Raw genomic sequence first — 15,301 nt, 5'->3', positions numbered from 1 at the left:
CAACCAGCAAGGGAGAAAGGGAAGGAAGTCCTAAACTAAAGAGAAAAACTGCATCCAGAATACTCTAGTAATCCAGATGCCAAGACACAAACCAAAAATTACAATCCACATCAAGAAACTGGAAAATATGGCCCAATTAAAGGAACAAGATAAACCTCCAGATAACATAAAGGAGTTGAGACAACTAATCATAGATGTTCAAATAAATCTCCTTAATAAATTCAGTGAGATGGCTAAAGAGATTAAGGATATTAAGACACTGAATGAACACAAAGAATTTGAAAGCATGCATAGAAAAATAGCAGATCTTATGGGAATGAAAGGTGCAATCAATGAAATTTAAAAAAAAACATTGGAATCATATCATAGCAGATTTGAAGAGACAGAAGAAAGGATTGGTGAGCCTGAAAAAATGGCCTCTGAAAGTGAACATATGAAGAAAAGAATGGAAAAAAATTGAACAAGGTCTCAGGGAAGTAAATGACAGTCAGATGTGCAAACATGCATGTCATGGGTATCCCAGAAGGAGAAGAGAAGGGAAAAGGGGAGAAGGAAAATTTAAAGGAATAATGTTAGAAAATTTCCCAACCCTATTGAAGGACATAGATATCCATGTCCAAGAACCATGACATACTCCCATTTGAAAAAAATCCAAATAGACCCACACTGAGACACATCCTAATCAGAATGTCAAGGTAAAGCAAAACCTCATCTGGACTTTAAATCATACATCAAGTTATATGGTTAAAACAGCATGGTACTGGCATAAAGACAGACACATAGACCAATAGAACTAAATTGACAGTTCAGAAACAGACCCTCACATGCATGGTCAAATGCTTTTGGACTAGCCTGTCAAACCCACACAGCTCAGGCAGAAGAGTCCATTCAGCAAAATGGTGCTGAAAGAAGTGGATATGTATAACCAAAAGAAGGAAAAAGGACCTCTATCTCACACCTTATCCAAAAATTAACTCAAAATGGATCAAAAACCTAAAAATAAAAGCAAGAACCATAAAACTCTAGGAGAAATTGTGGGAAAATATCTTCAAGACATGGTGGTAGGTGGTGGATTCTTAATGGAGATAATAGAAGGACTGAGATGAACTACTGGTGTTTAATGTATGGAGAAGTTTTCATTAGCTTTACTGTAAAAAGTGTGGAAATATATAGAATAGATAGCAACAAATACTGAGTAATAGCTAGTTTATAAATGGGGATGTGGCTGAAAATGGTAGTCTAGGGATGTAAATGCCAATTGACAGAATGCTAGAGAATAATCTAGGAAATGAATAGCACAGTAAACCAAAAGGTGGATGAGAATTGTGGTTTATGGTACGGATGCAAGGGCGTCCTTTGTGAGCTAGAGCAAATGTATATAACTACTGCAGGATGTTGGGAATGCATGGGAAAAATTCAACTGGAATGACCTATGGACTGTGGTTAGCAGTAATAATATAATATTCTTGCATCTATGCCAAAGATGTACTGTGTTGATAATGGGGCAGTATGAAAAATTTGAGCTAAATGTATACTATGGGCATGGTAAGAATCAGATGATATTATCTTATCTATAACAAATGTTCCACTACATTGTGGTGTGTTGATAGAAGGGTGTTGCTTGGGAATTCTGCATATGTGCATGACAGTTTTATAAGTTTACACCTTCTGTCATAAAAAATATATTTAAAAAATAAAAATAGGGTGGGTTGGGGGAAAACACACCAAATGTAAGTTAAGGACTATAAGTAGTAGTAAGATCTTGACACTATTCTTTCATAATTTGTAACAAACATCTCACAACAATGCAAGGTGTTGGTGGAGGGTTGATGTGTGGGTCCCCTGTATGATGTTATGCATGTTTGCTTAGTAAGTTCACAACTTTTACTATACACTTAATTGTTTATGTATGTTCATATATAAATGACATAAAGATAATAATAATAGGGAGGGTTGGGGGAAAATACTTTGGTTAGTAGTAATATTTTGACAATGTTCTTTAATCTTTAGTTGAAAAGGTTTAACAGCAATGTAAGCTGTTGGAGATAGGGTGAATTACAAGAGTCCTGTACGATGTTATATATGTTTGTTTTGTAAGTTTGCAACTATTACTATACACTTATTGTTTATGTGTGTTTATGTGTGGGTGATATATTTCAATAAATTAATTTAAAAATATGAAAGAGGTTTCTACATACCCTACCCCCAACCTCCCCAATCCTCCCACATCAACAACTTTTTTCCTCATTGTGGCACATTCGTGTCTTTTGATTGGGGAATCCAATCCATTAATGTTAAATGTTATTACTATAAAGGCATTATTTAGTTTGACCATTTTGTCCTTTGGCTTTCTGTTGTCCTTTCTTGCTATTGTCTATCTTTTTACACTTTAAGTATTGTTTACTAATGATCTTCAATTCTACACATTTCTCAAAGTCTCTTGCTCTTGTTTTTCCTTTTCCAGACTGTTGCACTCATTTTGTATCTCATGTAAATTGTTAGTAACATACTCTATTTTTGAAAGTGAAGATTTGAAAGCCATCCTCATTTTTGAAGAACAGGTTTCCTGGAAAAAGCATTCTTGGCTGGCAGTTTTTTTCTTTCAGTGCCTTAAATACATTGTACCATTTTCTTCTTGCCTTCATAGTTTCTGATGAGAGATTAGCCATTTGTCTTATTGAGGTTCCCATGAATGTGATGCATTGATTTTCTTTTGCTTCTTTCAGAATTCTCTCTTTATCTCTGGTATTTACCATTCTGAATAGTAGATGTCTCAGAGTAGGTCTATTCAGATTTATTCTGTTCAGGGTGCATTGACCTTCTTGCATATTTATATTTATGTCTTTCATAAGGCTTGAGAACTTTTTTTTTTTTTTTTGCTCATTTTCCATCCTTTTCTTCTTCTGGGACACCGATAATGCCTATGTTTGTATGTATCACATTGTTATTCAGTTCTCTGAGACCCTGTGGCATTTTTTTCATTCTTTTCTCTTTCTTTTTTCTTATCTTTTCAAGTTCAGATATTCAGTCCTCCAATTCACCAATTCTCATCCACCAATCTACATCTGCTGTTACAAGCCTCTAATGTAGTTTTAATCTCATTCACTGTGACTCTCATTCCCATATACTCAGCTACTTTTCTTTGCAGGCTTTCAAATTATTCTGTATATGTTCACCCAGTGCCTTCTGAATATCCATTATTTCTTTAGCCATATTTTTTCTTCATCTCCTTGAATAGAATATTTGTCTGAACTTCATTGACTACTTATTTAAAGTCCTGTGTCTCATTTGAACTTTTAATTTGATCCTTTGTCTATGCAATATCTTCTTCCTTCCTAGAATTGCTTGTAATTTTTTGCTGATGTCTATGTTTCTGATTATGTTGGTGAGATTACACTGTAGGTCAGTTTTTTCTCTTGCCTAGGGTTGTATTGTTGTTGGCTTTTCTTTGATTCTTAGTTCAACTTATCATGGATCTCCAAAATTGCCCACTTTTAAGTGGTCAAAACAGGGCCATTGACTTAATAATCAGGCACAGACCAGGTCCAAGGGGTCCTGGGGATAAGCACAGTAAGATGCCAAAAACCTCTTTTCCTTTCACAGTTCTGGGGTGCACTACCTTGGCCTAGCAGTAAATGGCATATTTTGGCAAATCTTTCCTTGCAACTTTACTTGGGTGGGAGTACATCTATTCCAACTTCCACTGGATAGTATTGAGTCAGTTCTAGAGAGCTGTGATTCCAAGCTAGACACTGCAATCCAAACTCTGCAGTCAGAAGCCACATTCATCTCTCTGCTGCAACCTCCCTCTTCACAAGGAAGAGGATACCCACTCTCCTCTCAGTAAGTGGCAGTTATCTGTGAGCAATAAGCAGGCTGCTTGCCTTGATGATGTAGGATGGGAAAAAAAATCACTGCTTTGGGATGATTAACTTACAATTTTTGCTTCAGTTTCTCCCTCTCCCCTTCTTGTTTCATCCTGGATGATGCATGACACTCCCTTTGTTTGAAAGCTCTCCAAAATTGTTTCAGATAGATTCTGCCTTTCCTTTTGTCCTACCAGGCCCTTTGCCACCACTATCTTCTCTTCTCTAGTGTGTTTTTTTTAGATTCATTTATTTATTTCTCTCCCCTTTCCCCCACTGTCTGCTCTGTGTTCATTCACTGTGTGTTCTTCTGCATCCTCTTGCATTATCTGGTGGCATTGGGAAACTGCATGTCTTTTTTGTTGTGTCATCTTGCTGTATCAGCTCTCCATGTGTGCGGTGCCATTTCTGGGCAGGCTGCACTTTTTTCATGCAGGACAGCTCTCCTTGTGAGGTGCATTCCTTGCACATGGGGCTCCCCTACACAGGGACTCCCCTGCATGGCAGGGCACTCCTTGCGTGCTGCAGCACTGCACATGGGCCAGCTTATCATAAGAGTCAGGAGGCCCTAGGGATTGAACCCTAGACCCTCCATATGGTAGACAGATGCTCTATCAGTTGAGCCACACCTGCTTCCCTTCTCTAGTGTATTTTTAATCTCCATTATTGTGCCTTTCTTTGCCATAAGTTTTGTTATATTCCTTTATACATTTTCTAATTCATTTTTCCTTCATATTTGTTCTTCTTGCTACCCTTTATTTCTTAATTCTTATTTTCCTTTAGCTGATTGAACTGATATATGAGATTTGACTGAATTTCTTTGATTAGCTCTTCCAATGTCTTTGCTTCCTCTGCTGTATTCATTTGTTCCTTTGAATAGGTCATGACTTCCCAATACTTGTGTGAAGTGTAATCTTTTGTTAATGTCTGGGCTTTTGATTATTTTAAGGTGAAAATTTGGAACTCAGTTTCTCACTCTTGCCTAAGGTTTTGATTTAGCTGGCTCTTCTGAAGGGATTGGTTTAGTTAATATTGAAAAATTAGAGCAGCCCATGATTAACAGTTCAGTTTTTCTCTGGTCTTTCTTCACCTGCTTCTGATTCTGGGTATGTGCAATAACTTTCAACATTATCCTAATACATGTGATTGTTTTCTGTCCAGGAGAGGATTTTCAGTCCTTTGTTTCTTCAATGGGAGTCCTGAGATGTTATTTTGGTTTTATACCAATTTTCCTTCCTGGGGCTATGGTTTACTCAACTCTTCTCCCACACTCTGGGCTGTCCTTTCATTTCACCTTTCAATCCTGAGTTCACATTAATGTATGCTGGCTCAGTGTTCATTTTCCATGTGGCTTCTCAGCTTCCAGTGAGATCTGTGTGTGAGGTGATCCTAACCCATGGAGCTAGATGTGGTCAGTGTTCAAATATACTGAATTATTTTGTTTAGGTGTCATGGCAATTAGGTGCATTGGACTTTACACAACTAGCCAGAGAATCTTCCATGGGTAATAAGCTTCTAGGAAGCCTACTTATTTACTTAAATATATTATACAAATGTCACATAAAAATATAGGGGATTCCCATATGCCCTGCTCTCCACACATCCTGCATTTTCCTACATTAACAACGTCTTTCATTAGTGTGATACATTCATTGCAACTGATGAACACATTTTTGGAGCATTGCCACTAAGTATGGATTAAAGTTTACATTGTAGTTTTCACTTTCTCTCACCCAATTCTGTAGGTTATGGCAACATTTATAATGGCCTGTTCTATCATTGCAATGTAATTCAGGTCAATTCCCAAGTCCCAAAAATGTGCCCATATTACACCTGTTTTTCCCTCTCCCTGTCCCCAGCACATCCAGTGGCCACTTCTTCCACATCACATCCACAATTTCTTCTATTGCCAGAATCACGATAAGTCTATAGTTTTTTCTATTGCTAGAATCACAATAAGTCTTTAGTAGAATACCAATAAGTCTACTTGAGTCCATAGGAAATTCACCAAACCTGAGAATTCTGGAGTGGTGTTGTCCATTCCACCTTTAACTGAGAGTTGGCTGTGATCCCATAGAGCCAATGAATAGGACTTTCTTGCTAGCAGTTGTAGACTCTCCTGGTTCCTTGGTATGGTAGTTGTCCATCATCACCTCATTGTTAGTTGTCCTGAGTGAGACCAATGAACTGGGGAGTAGGTGTTGCAGCTCCATTGAGATTCAGGGCCCAGCTGATACATGGACAGCCCAAATATTTAAGTCTCTTAGATGTACCTCTACCAACTCTAGTACCAATTATATGTTCAAAAAGAAGGACAGAAGAGCCATGTGTAAGGAAATACAACTGAATTCAACTCTGTCACTCTGGGGAGCACCAATTCCAAAGTAGGGTGTACTAGCAAGGCATCAAACTCCTGAGCTATCTGCCCTGGTTATAGTGTCCAGATGTTTCCAGAGCCCTCAGGAACCCTGCTATATGAGCTAGCATTTACTTTGTCAGTCAAAGAAATCTTGTTGAATCATGCTTAAGCATACCTTTGGAATGACCTCCCGACTCACTTTGAAGTCTCTTAGCTATATAAACTCACTTGTCTTTACCTTTTCTCCCTTTAGGTGAAGGTCTTTTTCCAGTTGCATTGCTAGTTGGTGCTTGGTAGTAATCCCTCAGTACCATGGAGGCTCATCCACAGAAATCATGTCCCATGTCAAGGAGAAGGTAATGCACTTATATGCTGAGTTGGCTTAGAGAGAGGACACATTTGAGCAACAAGGAGTTCCCAGGAGTCAAATCTTAGGAACGTTATAATACTAGGATGTTTCAATTTCAAGATTAAAGATTCATACACACAGTCATCAATGTCAAGGGCCCATAGGTGGGCCATCTTCCTTCACTAATCATTGACACTGTACTAATGGAATTCTTGCTGATCCATTAGAGAATGTGGCAGAGCTCTTCAGGATGGAAAATTGATATTCCTTCAGTTATTGTGTGAATCTCCACCCACTGTACCAATGCCCCATGAACATTTGAACACATTTATGTATGTCTTATCTGTATGACCAGGTGAGCTTCTCCCCATGTATCTCCCAACACTGACACCCCACACCAATGATCCTCAGGGAGTCAATTTAAATAGCATGTATACTGATCTCTACTGTCCTACTTTTGGGCTATGTTGTCTTGTTTCTTCATGCCTGAATGTCATTAGGACTAAAGTCACTTCCATGTGTGACTCTTTGGTCAATCTCCATGGCAGGATGTACTTAGCCTGAGAGCCACTTCTGTGTTTCTCTTAAATTGCATGGATATGAGAATGGGCAGGGATCCAGACCAGCAAGCATTGCTACTCTAACTTTTAGGTCTTTTTTCCCTCTTCAATTCAGTATTTGGAGAATAAGTCTCCAGCCCATCCTCCACAGATCCAATAGAGATGAATCTGCCCTTTTTCTTAGCTGTCTCTAAAAGTTAACATTCCCAGGTTGTCTTACACAATGTTCTTTATCACCCCTCACTTATGTTTTCATATTGGTTATTGTTCATGAAGGGATATTACTGATTTTTTTAAAAGGGATCCTTGAATCCAGCACCTTCTGAACTCCCTTATTACTTCTCAGTGTTGATTCTGTACAAATTTCTCTCTAAGCCATCATAGAGTGTATGCTCTACTGTAAGGATTTTTCCCATTCCTCCCCATCCTCAACATTTCTCACAGATTTGCCACCACTGTCTTCCTGAAACTTTCTAGATATGTGTCATTTGCCAATTTTCTTCCTTTCATATTGGCCACCCCAAGAATATTGAAATACCAGGTTGTCATCTCTTGATCTCTAATCACTACAGTTCTATAAACTACAGATATGACCCCATCTCAATTCTCCCAATGCCTAATGTCAAACTGATGTGCCTTCTGAAAGCTACCATAATACTCATAAGGATTCTCTGTCTTTTCTAAATTTTAACAGAAGAATCCCTACATGTTTTGCTTTAACTGAAACTGCCTTCCCCTGAGGATGCTGCTTTCCATAGTGCACACTCGCATGGTGGTGGCTTTCCCTTAATGGTATTCTTGTGACTGCTCCTAGAGTAGTTGTCCTTCTTTCCTACTGATGCTTGCAGACCATGCTCTTCTCTGCTCTAAAACCCCACAATGCAAATCTTGAGCCAGCAATCTACCCCCCTATCATTCTCTACCCACTGCTGGGTCACAACCCTTCCTTTTTTTAAAGTTTTATAACTTGTTCACAATCTGCAACACCTCAGGTGCCACAATATGTGCTTATTTTACAATCTGACTTGATTAGCCTTTCAAGTATTTTTCCTCTTAGTTTCTTGGCCTTGATTTTTCCTAAGATGTTTTCCTTTTCCTCACTTCTTTCCTTACTCTCATGCTTTTACACCAGAACTATGCTTTCCCATAGATAGGCAGTGTGAGCCGCATAGGAAATTATGAATTTTCTAGTAGCACTATTATAACATGAAACAGGTAAAATTAATCATAATTATACATTTTATTTAATCCAATATATCCAAAATATTATCATATCAATATGTAATAATATAAAATTAACATTGAGATATTTTCTATTCTATTTTCATAAAAAAGTCTTCAAAATCTAGAGTCTTCAACATTTTACACTTACAGCATGTCTCAACTCAAACCAGTCATATTTCAAGTGCTCAAAACTACAAATAGTAGCTTCTATACTGGATGATCAAGCTCTAACTTTATACTCGGTGATAATGGCAATCCATTTGCAGCTCCAATTTGGTCATTTCATTCTGAGGTCACCTTCTCAGAAGACTTTATCCTCTGCTTCATTCAAAGTATGGCCCCCTGAAGTGTGATAGGGAAATCAAGATCCCAAAGGATTGTCAAAGGGACAAGAGAGGAATTGGGGGGGTGGGGGGAAGGAAGGATCCTTATATCACCTTTAGTTGTGAGCCAATTCCAGAAAATGGAGATGCCCCCTTCAACCCCTTGCATCAGATACATCCTATCTTTAAGAGAAAAACAGTCTAACACAACATGAATTAAAACTACTCTGGCAAAGAGGAAAACTGAACCTCAGAAAGCCCCATTCCCTTTGTGTAACCCTATGGGGAAACTCATGCTCCAATAGTGGGCCTGGACTGTCTAAACTTGGTTCAGGACATGTGTGAGAACTATCTAGATCCCTGAGTGTGAAGAACAGAGTCAGAATAATGGGAACACAAGCTGGAAACCCACATTTGGCACAAGCAATTCTCTTTTCTTGTGTGCACAGGAGTTGCAGAGGCCTCCTGTGATAAGACACAAGATGAAGAGACTGCCTACCTGGAAAACAATGTAAGGGATGATTGAGGTGTGTGTGATTAACCAGACATAAGTGCACAGTCATCACTATTGATAGGTGGGGTTCTCATTGGCCAGGATCTTAGTCCTTGAATAGGAGGCCATTCTGGTACCCAGGAATTCCTTGCATTGCCCACCAGTGTAGTGTGGCTAGGCCATGTGACAGCAGATAGCTTGCTGGGATCTAGACACTGGAGGGACACATTAGGATGGTTGGAGTGGGACTTGAGTCACACACCTGCCAGGACAGTTGGCACTGAGCTCCTCCATAACCAGAAAAGAGCTCCAAGTCCACCATGCACTTTAAATCCTAGAAGACAGTATGAATGCTGCCTCTGGAAAAATTCAGAGTAACACACTGCCCATAACCTGCAGAAGAAGTGGAAGCAAATTTGGACAGGAAATTGGCCATGTAATTGAACAAGGTTGACCTGGTGTCTATAATTTGGGGGATGACACATATTCCATTAAAGAAGGAAAAAAGCACAGGAAGAATATACAGGTATTTAAGATTCCCCTTGTGGGGTGTGTGTTTTACAAGCATTAAGAATTTGACTCACTTTTGTGATTGTAAAGTAGGAACTTTCATCAAATTCCTTGTGTTGAGGGTGAAATGGGGTTTCTGGGTCACAGGGCAGGGTGAGAGTAGACCCTCCTTCTAGTGGGTGGGTTCCAGGCAAAAGCAAGTATAAGCCTCCATGGGAGCTACTTTTCCTTTAAGGAGCACATGCACCCACAGTGATTCCCAGAGACTACTCTGAAGCCTGATGGGGGAGATCTCTGTCTACTGATACCACTGCTCTTGAGAGCATGATCATAAGAGAGGCATGCAGGGCCAGAGGTATAGAGACAAACAGAACTCCTGTGCAGCATCATGTTTTAGAACTGGTATTGTGGAGTGGACTTGGGGCAGACCATGGAGGAAGTGGGTGGATGGAAACACACGGGGTGAGGAGTCACTGATAGCTGCAGTGGATTGTATGCATTCTGAGCAGATATTCATGCTCTCCTGGGGTAGCTGCCTGTGAGGTTTTACTTCCCCGCAGTTGACCTCAGTCTTGGCTATGGGGCCTGATTTGAGCAATGGTATGTGGTAGAAGTGTCAGTGAGGCTTTAGGGGGATTGCAAGTCTCAGCTGCCCAGTGGAAAAGCAAAGTGAACAGAGGTGAGGAGGCCCCAAAAGAGATGCAGACATGGGAGCAAGAGTGAGGAATGCCTTTCTGTTAGATGTAGCATTGGGGGTTTCTTTATGGTTTTGAAGTGTATCTCAGAAGAGGCTGACTACTATTTGGACTAGGGTGTCTAAAGAATGGGGAGGTACAGGTGAGAAGTCCCTAGAATCAAAAGGTGTCTTTTTACTGATACTGGATCAGGGGGAGGATATATTTGCTAAAATCCTGTGTTCATTGTGAATTTCCATCTGATGATGTCCCTACTTTATTGTGCAGGTCTTGTCCCTTTTCTGTAATGTCAGCCCTGGAGCCATAACATCCCCATGTTACAGATATAAAGACTGAGCCTCACTGGGAGAGCAAGAACCATACCTCATTATGTGGCAAGTTCATGAAAATGTTGGAAAGAGAAATCATATTGCCTAATTTATGGCTGACTCTCAATGAGTATTTATTGAACACTGCTATGTCCTGGCCACAAAGCTAGTAATTGTAAGAGAATGATAAAGAAATTAGAGATATGGCTCAGTTGATTGGGTGAGGAGTACAATGGAGAGAAATACAGAACAAATTATTTTGAGTTAAATGGTAATAAAAAGTGTCCTAATGAAGTTGCAGGATGATAGAGGAGCAATGACTGGGGACACAGATAGCAGTCCTTTGGTTTTGTTCTCATTTTTGGGAAGCATAACCAGGAAAGTCTGTCAGTGATAGATAATTTTTATATAACTTTTATATTAAAAAAATTTTAAAAACACCTTTAGATTACATAAATGTTACATAAGAAAATAAGGGATTCCAAATTGCCCCAGTCTCACCCCCGCCCATACTCTCCCACATTAACAATATCTTTCATTAGTGCAGTTCATTTGCTACAATTGATGAACCCATATGAAGCATTGCTGCTAATCATGGACTATAGTTTACATTATAGTTTACATTTTGTCCTTCACAATTTTGTAAGTTATGACAAAACATGCCTGTATCCATCACTGCAATGCCATACAGGACAAATCTAATGTACCGAAATGATGATAGATATTTTAGCTGAAAATGAAGGGATGGGTCATGGGGATAGGCAGAGTACTTATCATAGATGAGTGGATGCAAAGTCCAGAATGGTGAGAAGGATGACTGAGGGACTTTTTGTTAGGAATATGAAGGTTACGGCAACTCTCTTCATGATAAGCTTTCTCCACATCTCTGCCACTTGAATTAAGTGATGACAGCTGATAAGTATATTGTGCAAAAACTGAACATTTATTGGCACATGGTGCCAAGTATTCAGCACAGCAAAGCAATTTGTCTCTACAATAATGACAATAAGATCAGTCCTGGACACAGAGTTGCTGTGTCACTGAGAGGCGCATTCACTTTTCAGCACAGATTTTAAAAAAATAAACTAGATACATTCAGTGGGTTATGGCAGGATATATAATGTCTAGTGTCTGCCCCTGCAATATCATTTAGGACAACTGCAAGTCCTGAAAATGAACCCACATCACATCTCTTTTCCCTCTTCCTGCCCTCAGCAAATACCGTGACCACTTTCTCCATATCAATGCTACAATTTCTTCCATTGCTAGTGAAAATAGTTCTATAGTAGAATATCAGTAAGTCCACCCTAATCCATATTTTATTTCCTCCATCCTGTGGAGCCTAGTATGCTGATGTCCACTCCACCTCTAAATTGAGAGGTGGTTTAGATCCCATATGGTTGATGGATGTGATTCTCCAAAAAAAAAGACAATTAAATTTTTAAAAAATTTAAAAAGCGTTGGAAATGATAAACATGTAGATAAATATAATTTTAAAATATATATTGAATAAAACTTAAGGACAAATAAAACATAAAATAAAATAAAATAGATACACTGATATCAAATATGTAAAATGAAACAAGATATTCCAATAACTTTTTGCTGTGTTTCTCCACTATTTTCCGCTTCATTAAGGAGAAATCATATTGACACAACGAAATAAGCTGTCTAACACAGAGGATCATATGAAAGCAATCTTATAATATTACAATTATTGTTGCAGAAAATAGCAGTCTCTTGAAATTTTAATAATTTGTTCAGATCACTCCACTTGTAAATAACCAAACCTTTTGTGTTTCCTAGGTGGTTAATAATTATGAGAATCTTATCACCTTCAATGGTTTTAGATCCCTTAGTCAAAGCATACGAAAATATGAAGTGATAGAGAGAAAAAGTGAATTAATGTTGGACTAATGAATAGCTTGGAAGGATGATTGGATGGTATATAAAATTTTTTTAATTAAAACAATTGTAAGTTTATACAAAAATCATGCAAAAAGAACAAAATTCCCATATATCCTCTTTCTTACACAGTTTTATTATTAAAATTTTGCATTAGTGTGGTACTTTTGTTAAAATTGTTGAAATGTTATTATAATTATTCTATTAATGTAACCCATATTTTACACTAAGATTCAAACTTTGTTTTGTACAGTTTTATGTTTTTTTGTGTTTTTTTTCTGGTAACTTATATACAACTAAAAATTCACTTTTATCCACTATCAAATATATAATTCACTGGTGGTAATTAAATTCACAAAGGTTTGTTTACATCACCATTATCTATTGCCAATATTTTCCATCACTCAAACAGAAACTGTGTATCACTTAAGCATTGACTTCCACTTCCCCACTCCACTTGTCCTGTCCTACTCTGTATTCTAATTTCTGAATTTCTGAATTTAGATATTTTGATTAGCTCATATAAGTCTTTTTGTGCCTTGCTTATTTCTCTCAACAGAATATCTTCAAGGTTCATCCATATTATTGTATGCATCAGAAATTCATTCCTTTTATGGGTGAAAAATTAATTCAAATTCCCTTCCTTTACTTTCCCTGTGGAGATTTCATCTCAGCGGATCTTTTTAACTGGACACCATTCTTCTCAAATGAATATCTCTGAGGTGGAGCTTGATCCAAGTGTGAAGTGTGGAGGTATCTGTGGTCCTCACTGGAGGCAGTTGGGACAGGGCTATTTAGAGAAATTCTTCACCAGAAGTGTTAGCATCTGGGTGCCTCAGTTTTTCCACTTTGATTTTCAATATCCAGAGTTGTTAGACATGGGCACCTTTTTCACAAGAAGATTTACATTTCTAAGGAGCGTTTTAGCATCACTTGCTACAGTATCAATGAAGTAAATATGCAAACAGTAGGCTCTTCTGAAGGGAAGGGCATTTTCAAGGAGCCCCCCATTGGAGCACACTTTCTCAATACATTCCAACAATTTTGTTCTTAAGGGCTTATCTTCATCCTCAACTGACAGCAAACTGGGGGACTTAATGTGTGCCTTGAGTTCTTTCACTGACACACGGAAATACTTAGCCATATCTGTGAGGGACACATCATCCAGCCCAAAGCAAGCCCTATAGTGGCTTAAGATCTCCTCCAGTTCCTTTACATCATTATCACTGATGAAGATCATGAATGGTTGAGTAAAAAATTTTAATGCCCAAGCATCCTGCCAGACCTTCTGCTTCAGTGAATCTCTCTTCTGGTCAATAATGGGCTCAGTAAAACTGGACACAAAGTTTATTAATTTATGGTATTTATGAGTTGGAAGCTCATGCAGAAGGGTGGTCTTCAGCTGTGGGAAATCATAATTAGACACATCAATGTTGGAGACTAAGAAAATTTGGGGCGCCTTTACTTTGGCTTTATGTAGGTTTTCCTTATAGTTTTCTCGAATCTTTTGGAGGATTGTTTCCTTATTGAAGATATTGGGTTTAGATATTTTTTCATTTTGTAAATCACTGTCTACTTTTGTTCGAACCACGTAGAAAGTTTTCCTTATTTCCCCAATTGCTTTAGTCAATTGTGCATCAGTTTCTTTGAAACGTGCAACAGAAATGATAATAAAGAAATCATATTCTTCAAACTTCATTTTCTTCAGATACTTCTGGACTGACTGGAAGTCAGTGGACCCAATGCCAGGCAGATCCCATAAAGTCACATTCCTAAATTTCAAAGATTTATATGGAGCTCTCTCTTTCGTTGTCTCTGCTGGCCCAGTTTTGGCTGCACATTTTTCTTCAGGCCCAAACCCCATCAGCGCATTGGTGAAACTGGATTTTCCTACCCCTATCTCCCCTATCACAGCAATGCTTAGTGGGGCATTCTCAATGTCTTTCATTGCATCCCTTATGATAGAAATTACCTTCAAAATGTTCCCCCTTTCCACGTATGATTTAATTAAAGTGATATTGTCCTCAGAGAGGATTTTGTTTTCTGTCTTGAAATTTTTAGGAAACTCATCAAAGCTGGAACCAAAGTTATCAGAGGGTGTGGCGGAGGGTAACTGTTCCATGGTTGTAAGCAGTAGAAGCCCCTGAAGAGAGAAAGAAAGAGAGAGGGTCAAAGAGTCAGTATACCAATTTGAGACTTTGAAGTTTCCTGTTATGTGAAAGCAGAGTCTCAGCTCCATCTGTAGTATAGTCTTGAGCATTGTCCCTCTCTGCTCATTGACTTAGCTTGGACATCTTCCCTGAGTATAAAATTTTCTATTCTCCAGTATGAATAAGACATGAAATCTATAGAGTTCCTAATTGAATTGATGGAAACATTTTGGAAATGGATGGTGGTGATGGTAGCACAACATGGTGAATGTAATTAAAAACACTGAAGTATGGCTCTGAATATGGGTAAAAGGGGAAAAGTTAAGTTCTATACATGGTAAATAAATAAAATAAGAAATGAAAATACATGAAAATAAACTACACAGTGAATACTAAGTTATGCTGTGGACTGTAGTTAATAGCACAATTATAAAAATGTGCTTTCATCAATTGTAACAAATTCATGGTGTCAGTAATAGAGTGATATATTGGAATCCTGTATTTTATGTATCATTGTTCCAGAAAGTCACAACTTCTATAATAAATCATAAATAAAAAA

At 38.2% G+C, this 15,301-nt stretch overlaps 1 protein-coding gene across 11 annotated transcripts in view; it reads right to left on the bottom strand.

Annotated features, from left to right (window-relative positions):
- LOC101426976 (interferon-gamma-inducible GTPase 10-like) overlaps window positions 1-15,301 on the bottom strand; it is a 117,497-nt gene that overhangs the window by 82,191 nt on the left and 20,005 nt on the right. For 7 of the 11 annotated variants that reach the window (XM_012531211.4, XM_012531214.4, XM_004474116.5 and 4 more), the window contains one exon: window positions 8,360-14,735. The exons of the other annotated variants lie outside the window; for them this stretch is intronic. In XM_012531211.4, coding sequence (XP_012386665.1) covers window positions 13,449-14,735 — 1,287 coding nt within the window. In that variant the 3' untranslated portion in view covers window positions 8,360-13,448. Of the gene's footprint in view, window positions 1-8,359; window positions 14,736-15,301 lie in introns of those variants that run through there. 11 annotated transcript variants of the gene reach the window in all.

This window comes from Dasypus novemcinctus, chromosome 2, assembly GCF_030445035.2.
Source record: "Dasypus novemcinctus isolate mDasNov1 chromosome 2, mDasNov1.1.hap2, whole genome shotgun sequence".
Taxonomy (NCBI): domain Eukaryota; kingdom Metazoa; phylum Chordata; class Mammalia; order Cingulata; family Dasypodidae; genus Dasypus; species Dasypus novemcinctus.
The sequence above is the reverse complement of the archived record's forward strand: the minus strand, read 5'-3'. Positions and strand labels throughout refer to the sequence as shown.